Here is a 25027-nt window from a genome sequence, read left to right as displayed (position 1 = left end):
TAAAAATTAAATAAAGAATCTTTTGATTATGGATATACAAGATTCATATTGGATTTGAAGTGATATTCATTTGAAATTAAGTATTGAACGCCATCTGTTGAATAAAGAGAATTTTGAACTAACGTTTGATTATAACTAAGAATCCATATCTCGAAAACTTCATTCTTCATTTTCGATTTATTTTGTATAGGGTACTTTACATGAAACATTTTTAACATTTTTCAAAAATTTCAAAAACAAAAAGGGGTATCCATTTGGAATAACAAATTACAAGAATTTTCAGTAAAATGGAAGTACATATTACCACAATATCGGCGATATCACAAAACCTTAAAGGTGACTTTCCACCAAACGGAGTCACTTGTGACTAGTTTAGTTTTCAAAAACAGAAACAATTATTTCGAAATTTTTTTGCTCCAGTAGAAATCACTGAAAATATATCCCATTGACTGTTTATACTTTATCACTTATTTATGCCATAGATACATATTGATTTATTTTTCGATTTCGACGTTTCAAATATCCAATATTTCAAAATGTCACGATTTGGTTGTAATATTGACGAGAATAATAATGAAATTATAGTTGAAACATTAATGGATTTTAACAATTATAGAAAGTTTTAATCATTATTAAACTAGGGTCAAAACCATATGGCACCTAACAAGTAAGCTGTTACATGAAAAATAGAATTTTTAAGTATTGAGAAACAATCCTACGATTGTTCAGCAAGAGTTTTGTTGATCAAAACAAGTATCATTTCATCATTTCTTCATCATTTCTTCATCATTTCTCAACAAAGAACCCAAACCCACTGAAAATAACAACAAGTAAGCTGTTACATGAAAAATATTATGAAGAAATGAAAATTAGAAAGAGAAAGAGAGAGAGAAATGCTTATTGTCATAAAATTGTTACAATTTGTAGACAAAAGCTTGTAAAAACTAAAAAACAAAAATAACTAAATAAAGATACAAATCAAATAAAATTTCAATATACAGAAGAAAATCTCAATGAGTAACAAAATTATAGGTAATAGTGATAGGTAACAATTAGTATATAAGTCCATTTCAAAATTAAACCAGTATACAGCATACCCGAAATTAAATATTAATATTTACAGAGTAGAGGGCACTTTCCAGTAAATATGCCCTCAAATTATTGCGGAATGTGGGAAAAGATTATATCGATTTGATTTCAATTGGCAAATGATTGTGCATTTTTTTGCATTGTAAAATATTGAGGCCTTAACTAATTCTGAACGTGAAGTAGGTAAGTAAAGGTCGTGCTCCGCGCTAAATGGATATCTGTGCAACGACCATTCTGAAATTGGAGAAGCGTGCTTACGAATCAGGAAACGGATTCAAAGATGAATAAGGAAGGAAGAGTCAGATTTTTAATCTTTTAAAGAAGTCCCTACAGTTTAGTTCGATTATATATCTAACAGCTCTCTTTCGTAGTTTGAAGATTCGCTCAGATTGAGTCGCACCACACGTACCCCAGAAGGGAAAGGCATATCGGAGATGCGACTCAATGATGACATAATAAACTGTTAAGGAGGTGGATAAGTTCAGTTCTTTGGAAACAGGAGGAAATTAATTTTTTAGATAAGGCAGCAATATGTAACTCCCATTTCAAGAAATTATGCACAACAAGCCCTAAGAATTTTACAGATTCAACCACGTCAATGGTGGTGTTATTTAATAAAAAAAGCTTAGTGCAGTGGCAATTAATGATAGAAGCATGAAAATTGGTATGTTGGGTAATGATGCCAAATTAAAATTTTAGAGATCGGGAGCCCCTCGAAATTCGCCATAGGAGGGGTAGGGAGTCGATTTTTGACGTTCCACCCTCCGTGAAAAAGTGACGTTTGATGTTCTTAGGGTCGATTATATATATTTTCCTTCTAAAAATTACTTTTTAGATCCGACCTTGAGAAGTGCCCCAAATTCCAAATTGAAAATTTACCCACTTTCCCATTTTTGTGAAAAATACGTCAAAATTGCGGTTATTCTTCAATAGACCGATAGACCGATAGACCGATAAATTTTTCAGGATCGAATTTTCAATACGATATTCGATTAGTAGAGGTCAAATATGACATTTTAACGTATATAACGTTTTTTATACGTTTTTGAATATTTTCTTCTTTGTATAAAATCTGAGTAATTTTGAAGCATTAAAAATAGTAGATATCGTGACTAGAGACCTCGAACAATGAGCCTATACGTTATTGAGCCTTTTACTACATTTTGTTTAGCATTTAAGGAGCCACAATTTTTGTTTTTTTCAGAGCATATTTGACGAATCTTCAGTATTGGGATCGATTTCAAAATTTTTCTTTTAATAACCTGTTCTTAAAACAATAATTCATTGTGGAGGTGTAGTAGGTAGAGTGTAACAAATTTGGGAAAAAAATTTGAATTTTTTCTAGTAGAAAAGAACTTAACTTCTTTTTTCCAATTTTTCCAAATTTTCTCATACTTTTTTTGAGTCGTTGGAAGATACAAACGTTTATTAAAATTTATTCCCCTTTTTTATGCGACAACGATTGAATTCGGCAAACGAATGAAACACGTTGGCTCGAGATGGAGCTCCATCACCAAAAGTCGAAACGAGTTGATCGGTATACTGCTGTTGGTTTAATTTATTTTAGTCATACAAAACCATCACCCTAAAATGTTCGCGATTAATTCCATATTTTGACGTGTTTTTGAATGTTTCAAGTAACTATCTGTATATAACTCAAATAGCACTCGTATGACAACACGTGCTGAGTACGTTCACCATTAAAATTGTCAAACTTTCTGAAGGCAATGTCAGATTTGACATATTCACATCAGTATTGCCATATCTCACAACTTAAGTAGCAGCCATCGTATCTTTTTGATAGTAGAAACTTGAAAACTATCTTATGGAAGAACAAAGAATATATAAAATACCCACATTTGAAAAGATGTGAGTCATTTTCAAATAGACATAGAGATAGCGAGCAGAGCAAAAAGGCGATCCCAAGGCAATCTAAAATAGAAATAGTTAAGTGAAACTGTGGTAGAGAACAAGGAGGCATAGAATAAAATAGCAACGGAGACTAAGCAACTAACGAAAATAGCAGAGAAAACGAGGATAGACGGGAATAATACCACAAAGTCTGATAAGAAAAGTGACAGAAGCTAAAAGACATAAAAATATAAGGAAAGAAACTTGGCTGGAACAAGTAGCCCAAGAAGGAGGTAGAAAGGGAAGAACAATAATACATTAATAATAACACATTAAGTCTCAAAAAACGGCAAAAATTGAAAAAAAAATGGATTAATGGAGAGAGTAAAAATACTAAAACCCCAATATTCTCAAACTCATAAAGGCATTTAGAGCTCTAGAGTAAAAAGAAAATGTTGATAGAAAAATTGATTTTTGATAAAAAACAGAGTAGATCAAACATGACCGCAGTTGTCTGTATAACGCGTAAAACATTTCATGGAAAATTTTCAGAAAATAACGCAGAATCAAGTTTTCATGAAAATTTTATAATTCACTTTAAGCCAATGCAAAAAAAGAAAATGCTTCAGGCGTTATTTAGGCAAATTCTGGTGATGTTTGACTTTCTTGTTTCCAAAAAATTCGTTTTTTCTGTAGCATCCGTCAATAAATTTAATAATTCAATATTTAACAATATTTTGACTGAAACGAGTGCTCGAAAAAACTACTACAAGGTTCACCTAATTAGAAAATAAAGAAACAAAAATTGTGATGTAAGTATTTTTTATAACGCCAACAAAAATTTCATAAACTTTACGTTCCAGCGCTGACGCGCAATTTTTTTCAACTATTGAAAAGGACACTTGAATATCGAATAAAACTAACCTAACCAATGGTATAGGTTATCTGCTAAATAAATTTTTAAATTTGTCGAGAAATTCCACACAGGAGAGTGCTAACCGAAAAATGCAAGAAATAAGACATTTTGAAAAAATACGCCAAGAACAAATCACGACATTTTTATATGGCAAATCTACATAGATTCTCAGTATCTTCTAAATTAAGATGAATAGATAGTAGTAGATTTCCCATTGATATGGAATGATTTGACAAAAAAATTTTTGTAATAGGTTCCTCATAAGTATCCATAACAATAGTTGAAAAAAATTTGAAAAAATGTTGCGGCTTCGATCTCAAAAGAATGATGCGCGACAACGCTCAAATGTAAAGTTTATGAATTTTTTTGCGTTATAAAAAAACTTTCTTCGCTATAGTTAAAGACAATTTTTACTAGTAAAATTATGTAGCCTGTTACAATGTATCATCTTTTAACATTTGTCCGCCAAAGTTCAGTTTTAGCTCTTCTAATATCAATTGCAGATTATAAAAACGGGTTCGAAACCCTTGCCGACAATTGTGTTTGATCAACCATAGGCGTAGATACCTCATTTTAAAAATCTATTATTTTTATAAATATTTTTTTCAGAAAAATACTTACATAAAAAATTTTTGGTAATAGGTTCCTTATAAGTACCTATCCTTCACAATAGTTGAAGAAAATTTATGAGTTTATGAATTTTTTGCGTTATAAAAAATACTTACAATTTTTTGTTAATAGGCTCCCTTATTAGTTAAAGTTAAAGAGAATTTTTGCTAGTAAAATTAACTCTATAGTAAGGAAGTATTAACTACTAAAATTTGAGCTTTGTGAATAATCCACAGCAACCCCATTCGTGACTACTCGATAAATGAAAAATTTATTTTCATATTTTAAACAATCAAATATATTTAAAATAACTTGCTGTGCTTTTATATTTAAATCTTTAATATTGAATTCATGCCTGTCTTTATCCTCACTGTGAAATTTCATTGCCTTCATTCGCCCATGGTCCAAAGAATGCCATATTTCTATTTATTTAAAGAAATTTATGAATTAAATGAATCTCACCAAACGACACCACTGCTTATCGCAGACTGTCCGGCAGGAATATTTCGAAGAAATTGTGTAAATACGCCTTCCGACAGCTGCCGCCAATAGAAATGTATTTATGTTTACGATTAGATGATTTCATTGGTAAGCAGTGAAGATGATGAATTCACGTGGACTGACGGTTTGTTAGAAGCTTACCGAATTTTATACGTGAAATCAACATTATTTTTCATTTCTTAACTTGGTATGAGTGCCGTGCGTATATTTATGAAATATTGATTGATCCTCGCATAACTGTCTTCTGCAATTGATATTGGAAGATCTATTATGTTGTAAAAAATATTCGTGACAGAAATCCGTGGATAACTTCACACAGGTTACAAAGTCTCTCAAAAATATTCACTAGTTTCCGATCAATATGTCGATTCATCTCATCGTGCTTTATTTTGTAGATATATAATCTGTGTTAATTCATATTTAATTCTGTAACTAAACAAATTAATAATTGTTGTTTTTTCAGTAATCTGTAGAAATTAACAAATTTAACTTGTTTGCAATTCATTAAACGCATTGAGAATATGTAAACAATGTAAATCTACAACTTACTATTTATCAAGAAATCGTAAAATATTTACTTTACTTTATTAAAACAAAGATTAGTTTATTCTATATATCTAATAATAAAACTAATTCAGTGAAATGCTATTGTGTTGGTGTTGATCGAATCTTTATAACTTCATAACGGTTAGAATTATTTCATAGACAACACTAATGCAATGTGGAATTAAGCTTGCTATTCAATACATTAAAAATATACTGGGTGTTTCATTGGAAGAAATAGAGTATGTTGGCCAAAACGAAGTTCATTATTTAAATAATGGAACAACAAATATCATGTCTCAAGCACGCAAAACTACATACATGAAAAATTTTATCAAATATAGGGTTTCCAAGTAAAAAATCGTATATTTGAGTTGTTTGACTACTTTTGGCACATCCTGTATGGCTGGAAACAATTCAAGATTGTAGCTGTTATTGATGTTGTTGATGCTATGAGAAAAATTTTTTGAAAAATTTCACCATTCGCTGACTAGAGACCTTATAAATATAGACGACTCACTATTTATAAAGGCTAAATTGGATAGTCCCCTCAAGCTTTATTTTAAACAAAACATAGTAAAGATTCTTTCAATGTTTAGAGTTCAATTGATTCCAGATATAAACTGGGTTTATTTATTTCATACAGAGCATTTATTGTTAAATATTGCCTACACGTTCATTCATCATTTTGCGAGTACCTGTGTATACCAAGTAAAGTTTTGAATAAAAGTTGTATTAAAACTGCCTTAAATATACAATAGCGTAAAATTTTTAAAACACAAGTTTCTATATGTACTATGTTTAAATGAACCATAATATATTGTATGGAATATTTCTTAGATCTGGAAATAAAACTAAAAGAAAAAATACCAAAGAACAAAGGAAAGCCTCAGGATCTAGTAAAATATGACGTAAATGCATTAAAGGATAAAAGTATGGCGAAATAATTTGAAAATGCAATGACTACAAATTTGGAAACCAAACAAACATGAGAGGATATCGAGATGAAGTGGACAGAGATTACGAAAACAATGAAGGATGTGATACAGCAACAACTAGGAAGAGTGGGGAAGAAGACAAAGGTTTAATGAAGACTGAAAACATGCATTAAAAGGAAGAAACCAAACAAAACAGAGAATTTTGAAAGACCCAAAAAATGAATTGAAACAGAATTATGCACAGGAAAGGAAGAAAGCAAAGAACATGACATAAACAAAGACATTAGAAATTTGGAGCAAGAGACAAAAAGGAGTAAGATACCAAACAAGACCGGACAGAAATATTACAGACGAAGACGGCTCACTCGTAGGGGGAAAATGGAAAACTGGACAGGTGGAGAGAATATTTCAATGAATTGCTAAACGATGGAGCAAGAGGTAACAAAGAAGATGAGTTTGTGGGGAGGAGACAGTGAATGAACTCGTCTCGGTAGATGAAACACTATAAAGCTATAAAGTATTGTAGTGAACCCTTAAGAAAGCGAATATATAATTTGATTAAAAACATATGGGAACAAGAGCAGATGCCAAACCAATGGGATAAAGCAATTATTTACTCAGTACATAAGAAGACTGCGTGAATTATAGGGTTATCACTCTGTAGGAAGTCGTATACAAAGTTCTAGTCAGTATTATAAGAAATAGATTAGGCAAATACTTGGCCGAACAAGTGGGCGAGTTTCAGGGGGGCTTTAAAAATGGGAAGTTAACTAGTGATCAAATTTTCATACTGACAATCCAGAACAATAGCTATGACCAAGGATTAAACCTGAATCTCCTCTTTGTGGATTTCCAGCAGGCGAATAATTCAATAAGTAGAAAACATTTGTTTCAGTCGCTAGCAGCACTCGGAATACCTAAGAAAATATTACATTTGGTGAAAGTGACACTGAATAAAACCGAGAATGAAGTAACTGTCGAAGAAAACTATCGGAAAAGTTTGAAACAAAAAGAGGTTGAAATCAAGGTTAGACCCACCAAGAACAGTGCTGTTTAACCGTGTGTTAGAAATGATGCTGAGAAGTAGTGGCAGTGAATGGTTTACAATACCAAAACACAAATCCTTGATTTCACAAATGATGTGGTACTTATAAGTAGAATGAAAAAGGATCTACTCTTTGAAGAGAAAGCAAGAGAATATGAACTGCGCCTAAATGAACAAAAGACCAAATATATGGAGAAGGGAAGGGATCTGAATAGTTGCAACCAATTGAAAGTGACGACAGAGCAAAACAAGGAGTATAGATTTGATACAGTCCAGAAGTTCGAATACCTGGATGTGGCAGCGACAAAGTAGGAGATGAATCCTGGGAAATCGACAAAAGACTGGCGAGAGGGAATAAAACGTTTGGAGCCCTAGGAGGACTATTAAGATCAAAAGATATTTCAACAGCCTACAAATTACGCATTTACAAGACAGTTATACAACCAACGGTACTGTATGGTAGTGAGTGTTGGATCATGAACAAAAAAGAAAAGAACAAAATAAAATAGAAAGGTACTAAGGAGGATTTTCGGAAGAGAGCGGGAGCAAAACGAGTGGAGAAGAATAAGAACGTACACAGAGTACTGAATTGTCAAGTTGAGATGGGATATATGGTCAGAACAAAAACACCTCGTTGGATGGGACATCTAGCCAGAATGGACGAAAACAGTTGGGTGAAAAGATCATTGTTAAGGGAAGAATAAGCAAAAAGGAAAAGAGGGCGACCATAGAAAAAATGGATAGAAGCATGAAGAGAAGATTAAGAAAGAATAGGAATAGAGAACTGACGTATTAGTTAGCCATGAACAAAAATAGATGGATAAAGGCTGTAAAGCGATTCCAAGCCTTGGACATGTAATATATATATATATATATATATATATATATATATATATATATATATATATATATATACCCGGTGGTGGGATTCAAACAGCCTCTGGGTCTGTTTGTATACCTGGAACAGAAATTCGAAAATTCTAGAAAGTCTCCCCTCCGCGCTTCTCTCAATTTGAGAAGCGTTTAGTGTGGCGTCTAAGCGTTTTATCATTCCTATTAACGCCAGTGTCCTTATCTTTATGTCATCTTGACGGTACAATTTGCAAAACAGATAAGTCGGCTTCATTGAAGATACTGAAAATTCAAATTGAAAGCACATATCCTCTCCTTACTTAGATATAATTGTAATTGATGGTTTCTTTTTGTACTTACTGAAAGATATACCTTTGACATTCGGAAATATTTCTAAACAAATATTACAATCCTTACTGAAGCAAAATGCAAAAAACCATCGCTATAATCTTCGCCGTCAATAAAAGACACTGAGCATACTCTCCGTGGTGTTGGAGAAGAACAAAATCGTCCGGGAGATTTTGTGAAAGAGCTTCGTAATTTGAAGTTCAAAGAAGCTTTAGTGTCGTTCCTAATTTCAGATTGGGAAAAAAATGGAATGGTCCATTTCATTGGAGAACAAATAATCTATGTAAATTTCTAATAAGTGCTACAAATTTGAAGTTTTAAATGGTGAAGAATAAAAAACTATAGATGAGCCATTCAGTTGCCCAGCGCACGACGAATCTGAGACAAAAATTGTCTACAATGTTTGCAACATACAAACCATTAATGAATGAAATGTATGTATCAAATGTTCGTATACTGCTATTTTGATTATAATGATTGCAAATATGAATAATGTTGACAATAACTACAAAATTTGGATCGAAGCCTGCGTTGGGAATCACAAACTTTATATAAATGTCACACAATTATACTCCCATCTCGGAAACTCTCTTTGCGCTGCTCTGCCAGGTTTGCATTCCTTAACTGGGTGTGATTACAATCCGTCGTTCTACAAAAAAGGTAAGAAACGTCCTTTTAATATTCTACAAGGATCACTGGAATTTCAACAAACTTTCGCTGAATTAAGCAATATAGTGGAAAAAAATTTTACGCAAATATTTAATAAAATACAGGAATTCGTTTGCTGTTTATATAGCCTCAAAAAAGTTAATACCGTTAATAAAGCTCGACTTGCATTGTTTACCAAAACGTATACATTCAAAGATGAAGAAGATTTATTTAAAAAATAAAATCCAAGAATGTTGATGCTTCGAGTCTAACGCCATGCGAAGCGGAGCTTAGAAAACATTTGCAACTTGCCACTTACATTTCTAATATTTGGAGGAATGCTCACAAGATTCTAACTAATATGTTGGCAACAGAAAATGGTTGGAAAGATGTTGATGGCCGACTAGTTCGAAGGAAATCAATTGCCAACGTTCGTGAAAGACGTAATCATTCAACCAAATCAAAATGCAGGTAAATTTAAATTGTAACTCTTTACTTTTACAAATGATTATGTCAATTATTTTATTTCTAAATAAATATCTTGTTTATAATAATAAATTATTTCTTTATAGATTTGTGAGCAAGAATAGAACATCGACGAAACAAGAAACAAATTCAGATACGAACAATCAAGACAGCGACAGCGATGCCAATTTTGTTTCAAAAATTAAATTTTTTTCGAAAAATGTTTTTTATAAAAAATAATAAATTATTTATATTTATATTAAAATAATTTTTTCTATTACAATTTTGTAATTTTATAAAGCAGGAAATTGATATGTCCCTAGGCGCCCCGAACAACCGCGCGTACTCGATATCCGTCTTTGAGCGACTGCTGACTACCTCCGTTCCATTAATTTGTGGTCTGACTATTTTTTTATTACATTATACATAATAATAAAGCAGTACGGAAATTTTCAGTCATTACTAAGCTTTTGCACCGACATCGTTCCGGCGACAACTTATGTGGCATGCTGACTCATCGCGGTCCACAAAAATCGGGTCTGACCACTTTCTCCCGTTTTTTTTGTGCTATAAACTTGCCAATTTTGGATTATTACGATACACTTGTAGAGCATGTCGTCATTTTACATACAACAAATCGCGCCGCCGCCAGGTGTTCCAGTACTTGACCTTGCGATTTTTGCCGCCAGCTCTTGGGCTATTAGATGTTTGCGTCCTGTTAGAAGACGATCCACACTTGAGTACTATAGAAATATCCAAGGAACTTAATATTTCCCAAACATCCGTAATAGAAATTTTACGTGACAATAAATTCCATCCATACATAACCATACAAAGTAACGTTGGTTCAAGATAACGATTTTGATAGACGTGAAGAGCAAACCTAATGATGGAAAAATATTGCAATCAAAACGATCCAAATTTTTTAATTAATGTTTTCTTTTGCGATGAGTCTACTTTATATTAATGGAAACGTCAATCGTAGATACTTGGCACGTAACAATCCTAGTTGGATGCGTGATTCCCACACCCAACATCCAAAAACAGAATGATGGGCTGAGCGACAAAATAATCGGTTCCTTTTTCATTGACTTACTAACACTTAAATGGCTTGGCGTATTTAGATTTATTGGAAAATAGTATTATACCTGAGTTGGCTCAGATATTGCCAAATTCAAGTATTTTCAATTACAGTTAAAAAAAACTTCATTATTAGAAATTAGATAATAACAATATCCCAAACGACAATATTTGGCTACAACAAGATGGTGTCCCATCTCACTATGCGTGTGTAGTGATGGCATGAATACTTTAGACTATTTCCTGTGGGTTCACTTAAAAAACATCGTTTATAAAACAAAACCTGCCAATATTCAGGAATTGGAATATAGAATTACCAAAGAGGTAAGAAGAATTGAGCAGTCAAGGATGTTGCACAATGCATTGCAAAGTTTTACAAATCGCTTTTCTTCTTGTATTGAAGTAAATGGACAACATTTTGAGCATCTGCTGTAATCGCTGTATGTTTTCTAAAATTCTTAATTTTTCTACTCACAAATGTGGATCTACTTCTAAAATGACAGAAACATTTAAAGATTTGTCTTCAGTTGTTGTAGGTTGTCTGCCCCATGATTTGGATGAATATTTTATTGCATCAGTTTCGTTAATTTTTACTGACTTACTGACACAAGACATTGTTATTAGATTTGTATAAAACATAAATTATTGTAGAATATTCAAATTAAACAAGTTGGGTATAGAGAATATTACATAAAAAATAATCAGTATTTCTTAAGGATTTCTGAAAACACAAAATATATTCATTTGAAATAACAAAGCTCGTTATTTTTCCGGAAAAAGGAAATATCTGACAACAATGACACCATAATACTGGTCGTATCACAAGACCGTTGCACACAAAAAGTTATAAAAATCGTACAAGCAGTTCCAAGAAAAATTAAGCATTCCATACATAAAACCCAAATATAAGCACATAAATTTCCTATTATTCCTAGCCCTTATATGAGGAGATATATTGAAAATTCTAATATCAAATATAGGGTTTTATAAATATGCGATAAACCTTTTTGTTCTACTCCTTAATTAGTTCAATTTTCATGTTTTTGTTTCTGGTTCAATGAATGCCTCAAACAAAGCAGTTTCTGATATATGACCGAAACCTTTTCTTGATGTTGTAACGCCTACAGCACCCTGTATAATGAAACAAACTATCACGGGTAATGATCCCTGTTTTTTGTACTATGCTCTTTACCCAAAGATTACAGGTAACATGCGTTGCGAGTTATATGAAGAAAATTCTAGAACTTGAATTAAATACAATTATATTGGATATACAAAATCAAAGTAATATCATTGATAAAAGAGAAATAACTAATGAAAATGACGAAGTTGAGATTAATTATGAAACAATTAACAAAGAATTTGATGGAAATAATACTGAAATAAGTCTAAAATATTTCAATAGAAAATTAAATGTGATACTAAATAAAAAGATAATAGAAGAACAATTTTGAAAAAATAAATATTATCATTCATTAAAATTATATAATATATAATAAAATTTAAATATATAATAATATATATAATAATAAAAATAATAATAAAAAGTTATTATTAATTAGAATATATATATAAGAAGCTTAATAATGTATTTCATAACTTTGTTTATTCAACTAATGAAAAAAGAAAATAATTATAATCAATGTAACATAAATGAAACGTTTAAGACAATTTATATAATTTTGAATTAGCCTCTTAGTGTGTATCCTTTAGAAACAAGCCAGTATGAAATTAAAATTAAAATGTTACAAGACATAGAAAACTTTATTAATAATTGTAAATTGTGTTAAATGAATAAATATAATATAAACCCTTCAATTAAATTTGATTTAATATATCAATGTTATTAAGATAATAAATCTTTCATACTAAACAATAACGAGAAAATGTATCTATTTCTCGTTAAGGTCAAGCATATTCAATGTCAAGTGTGAATGAAACCTCAGTTGTTGACAATATATTAAATTATGTTACTAATCACGATTTACCTTATAAAATTACAGCTGATTGTGGTTCAGAGTTTAAGAACAACGACCTATAAGATTTTTGCAAACTATATAAAATAGAATTAATTACATTATACAACATCAAAGAATAGTAGCTCCAATTCACCTGTAGAACGTTTTCACTCTAGTCTTATTGAACATTTCAGATACATAAAAGAAAATAACAAAGATTTAACTCTTAATCAATTAATAAAACATTCAATATTGGCATATAATAATTCAATTCACTCTGTAATGCAATTTACACCATTTGAAATTATTAAAGGTCATATAAACAACCCCGATCCATTTGATTTAGACGATCACTTAATAATATCCAATTATATACAAAATCATAAAGAAACGTCAAAATTATTATATGAAAAAATTAAATATAGAAATGCTAATATTAAAGAAAAAATTATAAATAAGAGAAATGAAAATAGAAATGATTCAGCTTCCTATGAAAATCAAGACATAGCTTATATAAAAACAAAATTCCGAGATAAAAATTACATAAATTTAAAAAGGCAGAAATCGTAAAAGAATCTGGTATATTATTAGAAACAAATGAAGGAACTTATCATAAAAACATAATTAGAAAACCAAAAATTGATGCAGAAAAAATTGTTACAGAATAATGACGCTGACAACAGTATTAATATTAATACTTTACAAGACGATTAGGACAGAAGACATAGAAATTACGGAAGTAAATAACTTGTTATTACCCATTAATTTAGGAATTAGTAATCTGATATATACTAAACACACTTTTATATATTAAATAGATTTAGAATTTATTCAAATTTCACATTTCGATAGAAAATAAAATAATAACTTTAAATAATTTTATAACATTTCACAGTACGATTTCACAGATTAATCTGGATTGTCAAAGTTTGATTACATTAATTGATAATATTGAAAACGCAATAACATTTTCTAAATTAAATACGATTCATAGTTCAGTAATATCTAGTCAAGAAATTTTAGAAATGATGAAATATTTAAGTACTATTAATAATGAAAAACAAATCCCAAAATTTAATAATATTTTAACGTATTATCTCTTTCTTGGTTCGCAAGTAACCTTTTCTAAATCTAAAATAATTTTTGCTACCCATGTTCCAATCCTTAAACCTAAAACCTATGAATTTTTCCATTTATATCCTGTAATCCAAAATCATACGATATTTATCCCTCCTCAACCTTAGTTGGCCAGAAATCAAGAAGTCAATTTTATTAAAGAAGAATGTCCAGCATTAGAAGAAAAATATTATTGTAAAGAAACATTTAAGTTAAAAGACAATTGTACTATTGAACTGTTAAACGGACACTCTGGTGAAAATTGTGTTGTTAGTGAAATTAACCTTAAAGAAACTATATTGGAACAAGTAACAAATAACGAACTTTTAGTAATTCCAAATTCAGAAACTGAAGTGATTTCTAAATGCGTTTTGGACCGTTATTTTAAAATAAGTTATCCATCAATTGTAAAAATTCCAAAGAACTGCAGTATTCAAATAGAAAGTGAAATTTTCTCAACTAATATACAAATCAAAAAAGGAAAATCGATATTACCAAAATTAAACTTCAAATTTTTAAATAATCAAATTTATAAATCTCCAAATTTAACCAATATAGATTTTGACAAATTATACGAAATCAATAAAAGTGCTAGTAATATAAAACCAATTCATGAAATTTATAATCCGCAAAGCCATGTATCGATTGGACTATTTACTATAATAATAATAATTAGTGTAATTTTAATAACATTATGGTTAATTCGTAAATATATAAAAGTAAATTTGTAAGAAAACAGAAATTTGAAGAAAAGAAGAAAGAAACCATCGAATTAGAAGAAAGAAACCATCGAATTAGAAGAAAGAAACCATCGAATTAGAAGAAAGAAGACAACAAGACATGAAAAATACCTCCGTCATTTTTCATTCTTAGGGATGTAGGAGTTACATGAAGAAAATTCTAGAAAAACATTTTTATAAAACGCAATTGTATTAAATATCGTAAACACTTCATCAACATTTATTTTATTATAAATATGAATTATTGTAAACAACTTGGTAATGTTTATAGTTAATTCGCTTGAGAGATTAATTGTAACCATTCAATAATTGTAATTTTGGTATCAAATAAATTTTTAAAAATAAAATTTGTTTACCGAAAAATATAATTTGCGTGACGTTTTTGTTTATAAATAAATGTATAAGTAGATAATACAATTTGTTACGACTCACCTTTTTGGCAAAACTAATTACGATTTCTTTGGGATTCATTTTCTTTTTTTCTGTCTCTTCATTTATAAACGCACTGCCACCTTGATGCCCAGAATCTTTGCTCGAACTGTCCATTTTCCTTTAAAAAACCCATTATGATTATTAAATGTAGGTAGTTAATCAAAAGAGAGGTCTAGGTGAGGTTAAACTTTTAAATTATAATAATACGACTTTTTGTAGATACTGCAAGGTGATAGCGGTTTTAGGAGTGGTAAACAGAATAACCGGCGTTTGGATGTTTGTGAATTGGTGTCTAAACTATTGATTTTTGTCTCACAGAATTTATGTTTGCGTGCCAGTAGCGTTACATAAATTTAATGAAAATATTTGCTGTGTAATTTTTGTGAATCTTAATAGACACATCATTCAGTAGAATTAATTTTTAATATATTGATACGATAACTATATTGAGCCCGTAGTTAATAAGTATCTTTACATGTGGTCAATATGTATACAATTTGATCACGTTATTTAGATATAATCTGAGGAATATTATATTATGTTAAGTTTGTATATTCCATTTAATATTAGCTTTAGCTATCCGGAACTGTGTTAATTTTCTCTGCATGCGCACTTGAATAATAATTAGGAAGCTTTTCCTTATTTTGGAATTTGAACTATTTCAGAAAGGTATAAAGTAATAAAATACGAAATTCCGTCCAGTTCGACTAAATTACGGTGTCGGCCATAGGTGTAGATCTTGAAATAGTATCGTTTGAAATTTTAAAATTTCAAGTACTTGCGTAAGAGAATTAGGAAAAGAATGTTTTCTGGCCTGAAGTGACAATATCGAAAGATTGTGTAGGGATTACTTAGGTACAAGTACAATGTACAAGAAACCGTCGACCGATGTTCCCGAATAACTGAATGACACCGTTTTTAAATTATTGCGGCGGAGAAAGATAGCAGGCCAAGTGGAACCTCTCAAGAAAAGTCGAGACAGACCAGTCCTTGATGAAGACACCAAAAGTGTAATTCGAAGAAAAGTTCACTCTTTTTTTGATTTTAAAAGAGAAATACCCACCCTAGATGAGATTTTAATGGAGCTTGGCCAGGATGACAGAATTCCGTTGATAACTAAAAAACTTTTATGGACCACTTTGAGAAATATAGATTTTGCTTGGGAAAAGCATAACCATAAATTACTTTTACTGGAAAGCGATGAAATTGTTTGCTGGCGACGAAAATACTTAAGAAGTATAAAGCAGTACAGAACAGAGTAGAAGAAAATCTTTTATCTTGATGAGACGTGGATTAATGAAGGTTATACGGTACCAAAAATGTGGCAAGACAAAAATATAACCAGTGCTCGCCAAGCTTTCATGGAACGGGTATTAAGGTGCCTTCAGGTGAAAGGAAAAGACTAATAATCGTCCATATTGGAAGCGAAGAGGGATTTTTAAAAGAAGGTTTGCTAACCTTTTAGTCATGCCAATTGGGGATTACCACGAGGACATGGATTTGGATGTTTTTGAAGACTATTTTGGTAAAATAATAAAATATCTTCCGACTGATTCAGTAGTAATAATGGATAACGCAAGTTATCATTCTCGACACATAGAGAAGACTCCAACCTCATCTTGGAGAAAGCAAGAAATTATTGACTGGTTAACCACCAAAAGTATTAAATTTGAAGATAATTTCATAAAAAAAAAACTATTAACTATAGCAAATTTACACAAACATCGTTTTATGAAATACACCGTGGAAGATATAGCAGAAAAACATAGTGTAAGTGTGCTGCGCACACCGCCATATCATTGCGAACTACATCCTATGGAACTTATATGGGCGCAAGTGAAAGGATTTGTAGCAAGACACAACACGACATTTAAAATGAAAGACGTTAAACCACTGTCTGATCAAGCCATTAAGGAGGTGACACCAGAGAACTGGCGAAAAGCAGTCCAGCAAGTCATTAAAGAAGAGTAGAAAATGTAGGATCTTGACTACTTGATCGATCAGACCGTCGACCCGTTAATTATAACGACAAGAGGAGATGACAGTTCCTCAGATGATGAAGAATATTGTGTTTGTTTAATTTTCAATAAAAAATAAGTGTACCTAATACTATGTACATAATGCCTAATTTTTATTCTGTTAAAATCAAATTCTTTCCTACCGGCATGCCTTTGGAACACTTTTTTCAGTGTTTGTGAATGGATAACAATAGGTTAATAATAATATATTGACCCCAACCCGGGTAGTAATATCTGCTCTTGATAAAAAGAAAGAATTTTGCAATGAAATCAATGCCAAACTATGAAAGTAAATTTAGGTCACCCTGTAGTCCCTTAGCATACCTAATGAGGTTTTATTACTCTATACCTTATAAACTATAGTGTAAATTTATGATTATTGCTGATATTAATCTTTTATTTATTACAGTTGCAACTAATATTTCCACTGAAAATAGTAAGTTGAATATATCTAATATACAGGATGATTCTAAATTCATGTGACAAAATTTAGGAGGTAATTGCTCGTATGAAATTAAGCTGCAGAGAAAAATAATAAATAAATACATTTAATGACAAGAACCATTAATAAAGAAAATATTAGTTCAAATTTAGTTGATCAAAATCCAACAGTTAGCGTGAGGAATGTGGCAAGCAAGGGCGGATCCAAGGTTTCGACAAAGGTGGGGTCATTAGTATTAAGACGAGTTCTCCCACAAAACATGGTATTTTAATCCTTTCACCCACAAAATATAAGTTAATTACGTTGTTTTTGACAGCATAAAGATGAATTTTACGCAATTTTTAGTTAAAACCTCAATTCCTCATCCTCATCTCCATTACAGTTGAATAACTGAGAAATAATGCGAAATGTTTTTATTGAGTCTATTTTGATTTGATTAAATAATTATAATAACGTTTATCAATTCTAACTCAAAACTACATCTTATTAGGCATTTGAAGGTAGACGGGCTAAGGGTCTAAGGAGAGTAGACAATGACAATTCTACCAAAGTAATTTTAAAAAAATTAAACTATGCTAATATATACATACTGACATGGATATTAATCAGGGTTTAGGGGGGGTCATGACCCCTCCCCTGGATCCGCGCTTGGGGGCAAGACAAACAAATACATCTTCTTCAAGTACTTGGAGGATACTTAAAGAGCAACAGCTATATTCTCCAAGAGCTCTTACCAGGCGATCTACCGGTTCGAGTGGATTTTTGTTAAACATTACAAGAAATGACAGCTCTCAATTCCAATTTTTTAAAAGGTCACTTTTACGCGACAAGGTGTGTTTAACTCCCATAAAGCAGGTGTGATGAGAATCCAGATGTCAAAAGGATAGTTAATGTTTGGGCAGCAGCTTTAGGTAACAAATTAATAGGTTATCACATTCTACCTGGAAATATAAATGGTGATATGTACCTGGATTTTTTAAGCAATCACTTATTCGAGATAGTAGAAGATTTAACGCTAAACGAGACGAGATCTCTATTTTGCTGCAAAGAAAAAAATGAACACCATAATTTATAATTTTTTTAATAAATTAAGTGGAAAACAGTAATGATTTAAAATGTGATCCGCTACGATATATAGAAAGCTGAAAAATATTTGGGGTTTTCTCAGTAAAAAAATTACAAGATGGAAGGCACTGAAGAAAAAAAAATATACACATTTTTTCTACTGGATGGATAAGAATGTAGCTGTTACTGTTTAAGTATCCTCCAAGTACTTGAAGAAGACGTATTTGTTTGTCTTGCTACATTCCTCACGCTAACTGTTGGATTTCGATCAACTAAATTTAATTATTTTATTATTTATTTATTTTTACCAGAGTTTATTTTTTTAGGTCTCACATTCCCAGTTTCTCGACAACGATGTTCTAAATGTATTTATACTTGGTTTCTTCGAGGAAACTTCTCTGTACAACGCGTAACAGCTGCACTAGAGTTTTTTAAACATTCGCCTAAGGTTAATAACATGTCAGTGTATTCAAAATTACAAAAAACAATATCTAATTTAACAAATACTCAGCTATTGGGGGCCTTAGTATGAAATAAACAACAATTTGAGTCCCAGAACCGCAATACACGATCATCAAATTGTTGTTTGTTTCATACTAATGCCCCCAATAGCTCAGTGTCCATACTTATTTAACTTTGAAAAACCAGATCCCTTATTGATTATACTGGATTTTTCTGAAACGTTACAAGAAACAAAAAGCCCTCAGTCCCAATTTTTTAAATGTATCCGTTTTATCGATGGGGTTTACGAGAGAAAAAATTTTCAATTCACATAATGCATAATAATTAATCATAATAATAATTAATAACTTTATCAATACTTGATGATAAAGCTGTTGATGTTTAAGTTTAAGTTCACTTGAAATTTTGCTTAATAAATATAATAAATCTAATATTGAAAAAGTTATGATCAATACTACTTGGTACGAACCGTGTAACTAACGCCCTCTATGAGAATCAGACATAAAAACAAGTTCATTGGATGTATCAGCTTCCAAAACATATTCGTATAATATTACAATATAAAGTTGCCAGTAGTTGCGGCAAAATCGTTAACAATGTGTCTTGGATCTTGGATCTACGAAATTTTTTTACTAAGCAAACCCCCTAAATTCAAGACTTAGAAATTTAGGAAGTGACCAGTGGCCACTGGACCTGATTAATTCACTGGCCACTAATGCGTTGTGTATATATCCATAGAATTTACATGTAATTACAAAAACATATAAACATAAAGACATAAATGTAAGTACACAACTTTAATATAGTTAAATAAATTTATTCAGTTATTATTGAATTTAACATCATGCAGTTACCTCCCAAGATAAAGAATTATAGATAAACTTAAGTTAACTTCTTAATGTCTTAATCAAGGTTTCCATGAAAGTGATATACTATCTTAAACAATGATTAAAGTTTATACTTTTTTCATGTCAAAAGGAACTTTAAAAAAAGAAATATTCATACAGATACATTACAAATTTAATTTTATATTACGAACCCCGTCCCATTTCAGTTGGTCTACTTAGAAAAACTTTATTTTAAAATGCCAAAAAGTAGCTGTTAGTAAAATATTTTAAACTTTATTTTTACGTCTAAAATAGGTTTTGGATGAATATTGTCAAATATTTTGAATGATATTTAATATGATGGAAATAGATAGGTCTTGTTGATAATAATTTTTTATGCATATACAAGGGTTCATTGTTTCCAAAAATTGTGTACAAAGTTTCATTAGGTCTAAAATACGCAAATAATAAAGTAGGCTGTAGTAAGTCATATTTTTACAATATATTTTTTTTAAGTGATAGATAGATTTTTTAAGTAATAAGGTGAGTATAATTTTTAAAATGGATAGAGGAAAAGTTATTGATGAAAAATTTCGATTAATCATAATAAACTTATTCAAAATGGGAAAAAGAACTCTGAGAGAGTTATAAACATGTCAAAATACAGTGTTCGAAATATAGTTCGCTTGTATAAAGCAAATGGTTCGATTGTCCCTAAACGCCGGTACGTAAGAAAATCGAAATTGTCAGACAAAGATAAACGAGCGTTAAAAAGAATAATAACTTTGCGCTTTTTTAAAAACAATTTATTTAGCAAACTGAGGATTTAATAATTTAAATTTACAATTACTTACACCAATTTGACTGGCGTACTAGACGAATATCAGTTGAATGAACAAAATATTAGTTTCACAGGCTTCTTTATATATTAGTTCTTATCTTATACCATAATAATTACAAAATTAGATAAATATATTTATGCTTTATTGATGATACTTCAATGGGGTTGAAGTGGAATCTATAAAACTTACAGACAGACTGAACATATTCAAAATTTATAGCACCTTTTTTGAAACACTCTGTATATTTAGGAAATATCACCTATAGTCAAAAATATATGACCGTAGCCTACATGTTGTGGGACTTAAATCTGCAGATCTAGGAGGCCAGTTTTGGGACCCTCCCGACCAATTCAGCGGTTGGTATATGTTGCATCTAAATGTTGAGTAGCAGTCCAACCGAAATTCAAAAATAAAATATATTTTTGAATAAAATAAGGATTTTAAGTTATAATTTTAAGTAATGGTTACTTATTTCACCTCCTTATGATATATCAGGAATATTGAAGAAAAATCCATAGTTAGTCTTTGCGAGTGCTCGAGTTTCTAAAATTACTGAATTTTAAGAAAAAAAAATGAAACTTCATTTTTAGTCATCACTTTTTAAGGGTGATATCTCAGAAAAGGGTGGGTTGAGAAAATTTTTATAAGAATGATCTATTTCATACGACCAATCACCTCCTGAATTTTATCGCATTAATTTAGAAATGTATGTTTCTTTTATTCAAAATAATAATATTCTTCATTAAGATCAAAACAGTTTTGCATGCGTTTGAACCAATTGTCGGAAGCATTTTTTCCATTCCGATTGAAGTACCACCAAAACTTGATTTGATTGTTCCAAAACGTTCGAACTGATGTGTGAAAGCTCGTTTTATATTCTGACGAACAAATGCTGGTCTACTATTCTTTACTAATGGAACGGAGGTCTATACGTAATGTCCAGTTATTACAAAAAAACCGGCGACCATTTTACGAAGTGCTTCGTGCGCGAACAACTTTGTTGGATTTAGCTCGTCTTGAAAGACCCATACAGTCGATTTTTGTTTAGTTTCAGGTTCATAATCAAAGATCCACGATTCGTCGACCATCACGATCTTATAGATCTTTTTTTATTAACCGCGATTTAATTTTTTCAGCATTTTTTTGTCAAATTATCCGCTGTTCAAATGCGAAGAAATATTTTGGAAAGATAAATGTCCAGTGAAACCCGGTGGATCGAGATTGTACTTCATCACCAGAAATCGAACCGAGTTTATGGGCACACTGCTGTTGCTTTAATCCACGTCTAAAATGTTCGCGATTTTTTCAACAAGCTGAATGTTTCAAGTATCTGCAAACATCTCAAATAGTACTCGTATAACAACACGTTCGGAGTACGTTTACCATTAAAAATGTCAAACTTTATGATGACAACGTCAGATTTGACATATTCACACCAGTTTTGCCATATTACAAAACCTAAGTAGCAACCCTCATTTGCGCCATCGATAAACATATTTTTTTTATTCAAGAATTGTGTAAATTATCCTTTTACAATTTTCACTCAACATTCTTTTTTATGTTCAATTGACGCATAACCATGTTACAGACATCTGACTTTTTTCATTTTTATGTTATATCAACCATTACCTTACAACCATATATATGTAATACTCCTATATGGATAGTTGGTATGGGAAAAAACGTCCCTCTGTTACGATGCCGATAATATTAATTTCCTCTCTCGTTCGAGACACTTTATCCATACTGCGCATTGTTGGGAATGCGCAGAACTGAGCTGGAACCTCGGAGGTTAGAGAAATCGTTGCCATTCTGTCTTCCTTAGTCGGAATAGCTTCCACTTATAAAAACTTTCCATACAGAAGTATTACATATGTGCTCACAATGACGTGGAAATTATAATTTCCGAGTTTCCGACTCGAAAGTTAAATCTATAAAATTGACAGTTGGCTAGTCTAACTCGCAAATAAAACATACAAGTCCGAAAGCCTTTGAAAAAGGAGAAGTAAAATTTCACATTATTAGTTTGGTAAAAATGTAAAAGGCTTCGTTTAGCGTTCACAAATACAAGATAACAATACAAAACAACCGGCAAATTGATGGAAATAATGACGAAAATTATAAAGACAATCGTAGAATTTTCAAATTCATATTGGTTAAGTTAATACGAAGTTTGTATCATAGTTGATTCTTATTAATGTCAAAATTTCCACATTTGTGTTGTCGATCAAAAATTGTAAGTATGATCGAAAAAGTACCAATTCTCCAAGAAAAATTCAACTTTAGCAGGCTTGTGTAAGTATCTTATAAGCTTCATAACATAACAACGGAAGTTATGTGACATTCATAATTATTCGTTTCAGGTAAAAAAATTCTACATTTACATGAAAACGACTAGTTTGGTTCTAATACATTGATATGTCGATTGGTACATTTTTACCATATTTATCAAGTAAAACTATTCAGCAACGTAGACGTCTGTTTTACTGGATTAACTTACAATTTAATGCTTTGGATACTGATCGTAAAAAGAACTTTGGACCTGATAGAACGTGTGCAGAGTGGATTTTGAGGAATGGTGGTGTTGTAAAATTTGTGAATTTCACAGAATATACCAAAGATTATAACGATCTACCTCCCGAAGGTACAATTGTTCGTCTAAAAGAAATAGATGCCTCACATACAAGTATTATGCATACAGGTTTCGAACACTTTGATGGTTGCAAGAATATCGATACTTTAATTCTTCACAAATGTGCTTACGTTGATGATAAAGCTTTGGTATTGTTACATCATCTTAAAGATTCATTATCAAAATTACAAGTTAGTTGCTGTCCTAATGTTACAGATAAAGGAGTGTTGAGCTTAACCAATTTAAAACAATTGACAAATCTGTATTTATGTGAACTCCAGGCTGCAAAGAAAATGAAAGAAAATATTGAAACATTAAAATCTAGTTTACCGAATTGTAAAATAGAATGTACTCAGAAGTGAAAACAATTTGTCTTGTACCAAAGAATAATAATAAAAACTATTTTCAGCTATAACACTAGTTAAAACTAAAAAATATCACGTAAATTATCTAGTATGATCGTAGTCAAATTTTTTGTATAAAGGCCGTAAGTGGTCGCATCAAGATATTTATAAAACCAAATTTCAATTAAAGGAGACTTAAAATAAAGACCCGATTGGCGACTCTTTATTGATCCTCCTTAATCAAAGTTGACGCCAAAAGGCTTAAAACTGCATCTACAGTGAGGCACGGTGCTGGCTACGCGAAGTAGGTGGGCCACTCGAATCTGCAGCTGGCCGTTACTCAAGTATGGATCGTCTTCTAAAGGGCACAAACATCTAAAGATTTCTTTTCAGTTGATGCAGTTTTTCTACACACTGATTTGGATATAACTTTTTCACTAATTTAATGACAGAAGATCTTGTGAGGAAATTTCGGTTAGGATATATTATTAGAGATATTACACGTTTCTTGTTGACTTCTACGCCTATCACCATATCCCATTGTGACTTTCAATAAACTTCAACAATAATAATTTATTGAAACGTCATATTTGTTATTGCAGCAGTCATATCTACCTAAATTGATTATTTTCACTTCAGCGGAGATAACGCAAATGTAGGGTTATGACTCTCAAATTATGGCATTTAGGCATAGGGAAAATTAGATGAAAAATGAAAAGTATTTCTTAAGGACTTCGAAAAGCGAATACTACACAGGTTTATCCATTTGAAATAACAAAGTTTATTTTTTTCCCGGAAAAGGAGGAAAGATCTGACAACAATGTAAATACCACCATAATACCGGACGTATCACATACATGAAATTCACTATATTATAACTAGTGATTAAGGCTACTATATATTTTCATTAAAAGCAACATGAATTATATTATTATATTTATAGGCATGTAAATGTAATAATAATCCGCTTATTAAAAATCAATTTTTCAAGCTCTCGTAAAATAATATACCATAATATAATGATAAGATTAATATACCAGGTTACTATTTAGAGCACTATACAGCAAACTGTATTAGGAATATTTGGCATTACGCCATCAATCCTCATTTTATATTTACAATATTGTACCGAAAATACACAAACTCTATCCAATTGACCTTTACCCTGACGTTACGTTACGAAAAACGACCAAATAAAAAATACGTCAAGCCAACAATGTCCGCCACTGGGCAGCGTTTGCCATGAATGGGATTAAATATCAGT

At 31.0% G+C, this 25027-nt stretch overlaps 2 protein-coding genes across 5 annotated transcripts in view; one reads left to right on the top strand and one right to left on the bottom strand.

The window, feature by feature from the left end:
- LOC130892712 (extended synaptotagmin-2-like) overlaps window positions 1–25027 on the bottom strand; it is a 117812-nt gene that overhangs the window by 69139 nt on the left and 23646 nt on the right. For all 4 annotated transcript variants that reach the window (XM_057798276.1, XM_057798277.1, XM_057798274.1 and 1 more), the window contains one exon: window positions 15132–15249. In XM_057798276.1, the coding sequence (XP_057654259.1) occupies window positions 15132–15245 (114 nt within the window). In that variant the 5' untranslated portion in view covers window positions 15246–15249. The remainder of the gene's footprint in view (window positions 1–15131; window positions 15250–25027) is intronic.
- On the top strand, window positions 22447–23834 carry LOC130892717 (ATP synthase subunit s, mitochondrial-like). The gene is made up of 2 exons (XM_057798285.1): window positions 22447–23082; window positions 23151–23834. Exon 2 carries the CDS (start codon window positions 23206–23208, stop codon window positions 23779–23781), a length of 576 nt encoding a protein of 191 aa, XP_057654268.1. The 5' UTR covers window positions 22447–23082; window positions 23151–23205; the 3' UTR covers window positions 23782–23834.

Source organism: Diorhabda carinulata, chromosome 4 (assembly GCF_026250575.1).
Source record: "Diorhabda carinulata isolate Delta chromosome 4, icDioCari1.1, whole genome shotgun sequence".
NCBI classification, from domain to species: Eukaryota; Metazoa; Arthropoda; class Insecta; order Coleoptera; family Chrysomelidae; genus Diorhabda; species Diorhabda carinulata.
The sequence above is the reverse complement of the archived record's forward strand: the minus strand, read 5'-3'. Positions and strand labels throughout refer to the sequence as shown.

What these genes read in the sequence shown, in the direction of transcription:
- LOC130892717 (XM_057798285.1), top strand. Translation starts at nt 23,206, where the DNA reads ATGTCGATTGGTACATTTTTACCATATTTATCAAGTAAAACTATTCAG.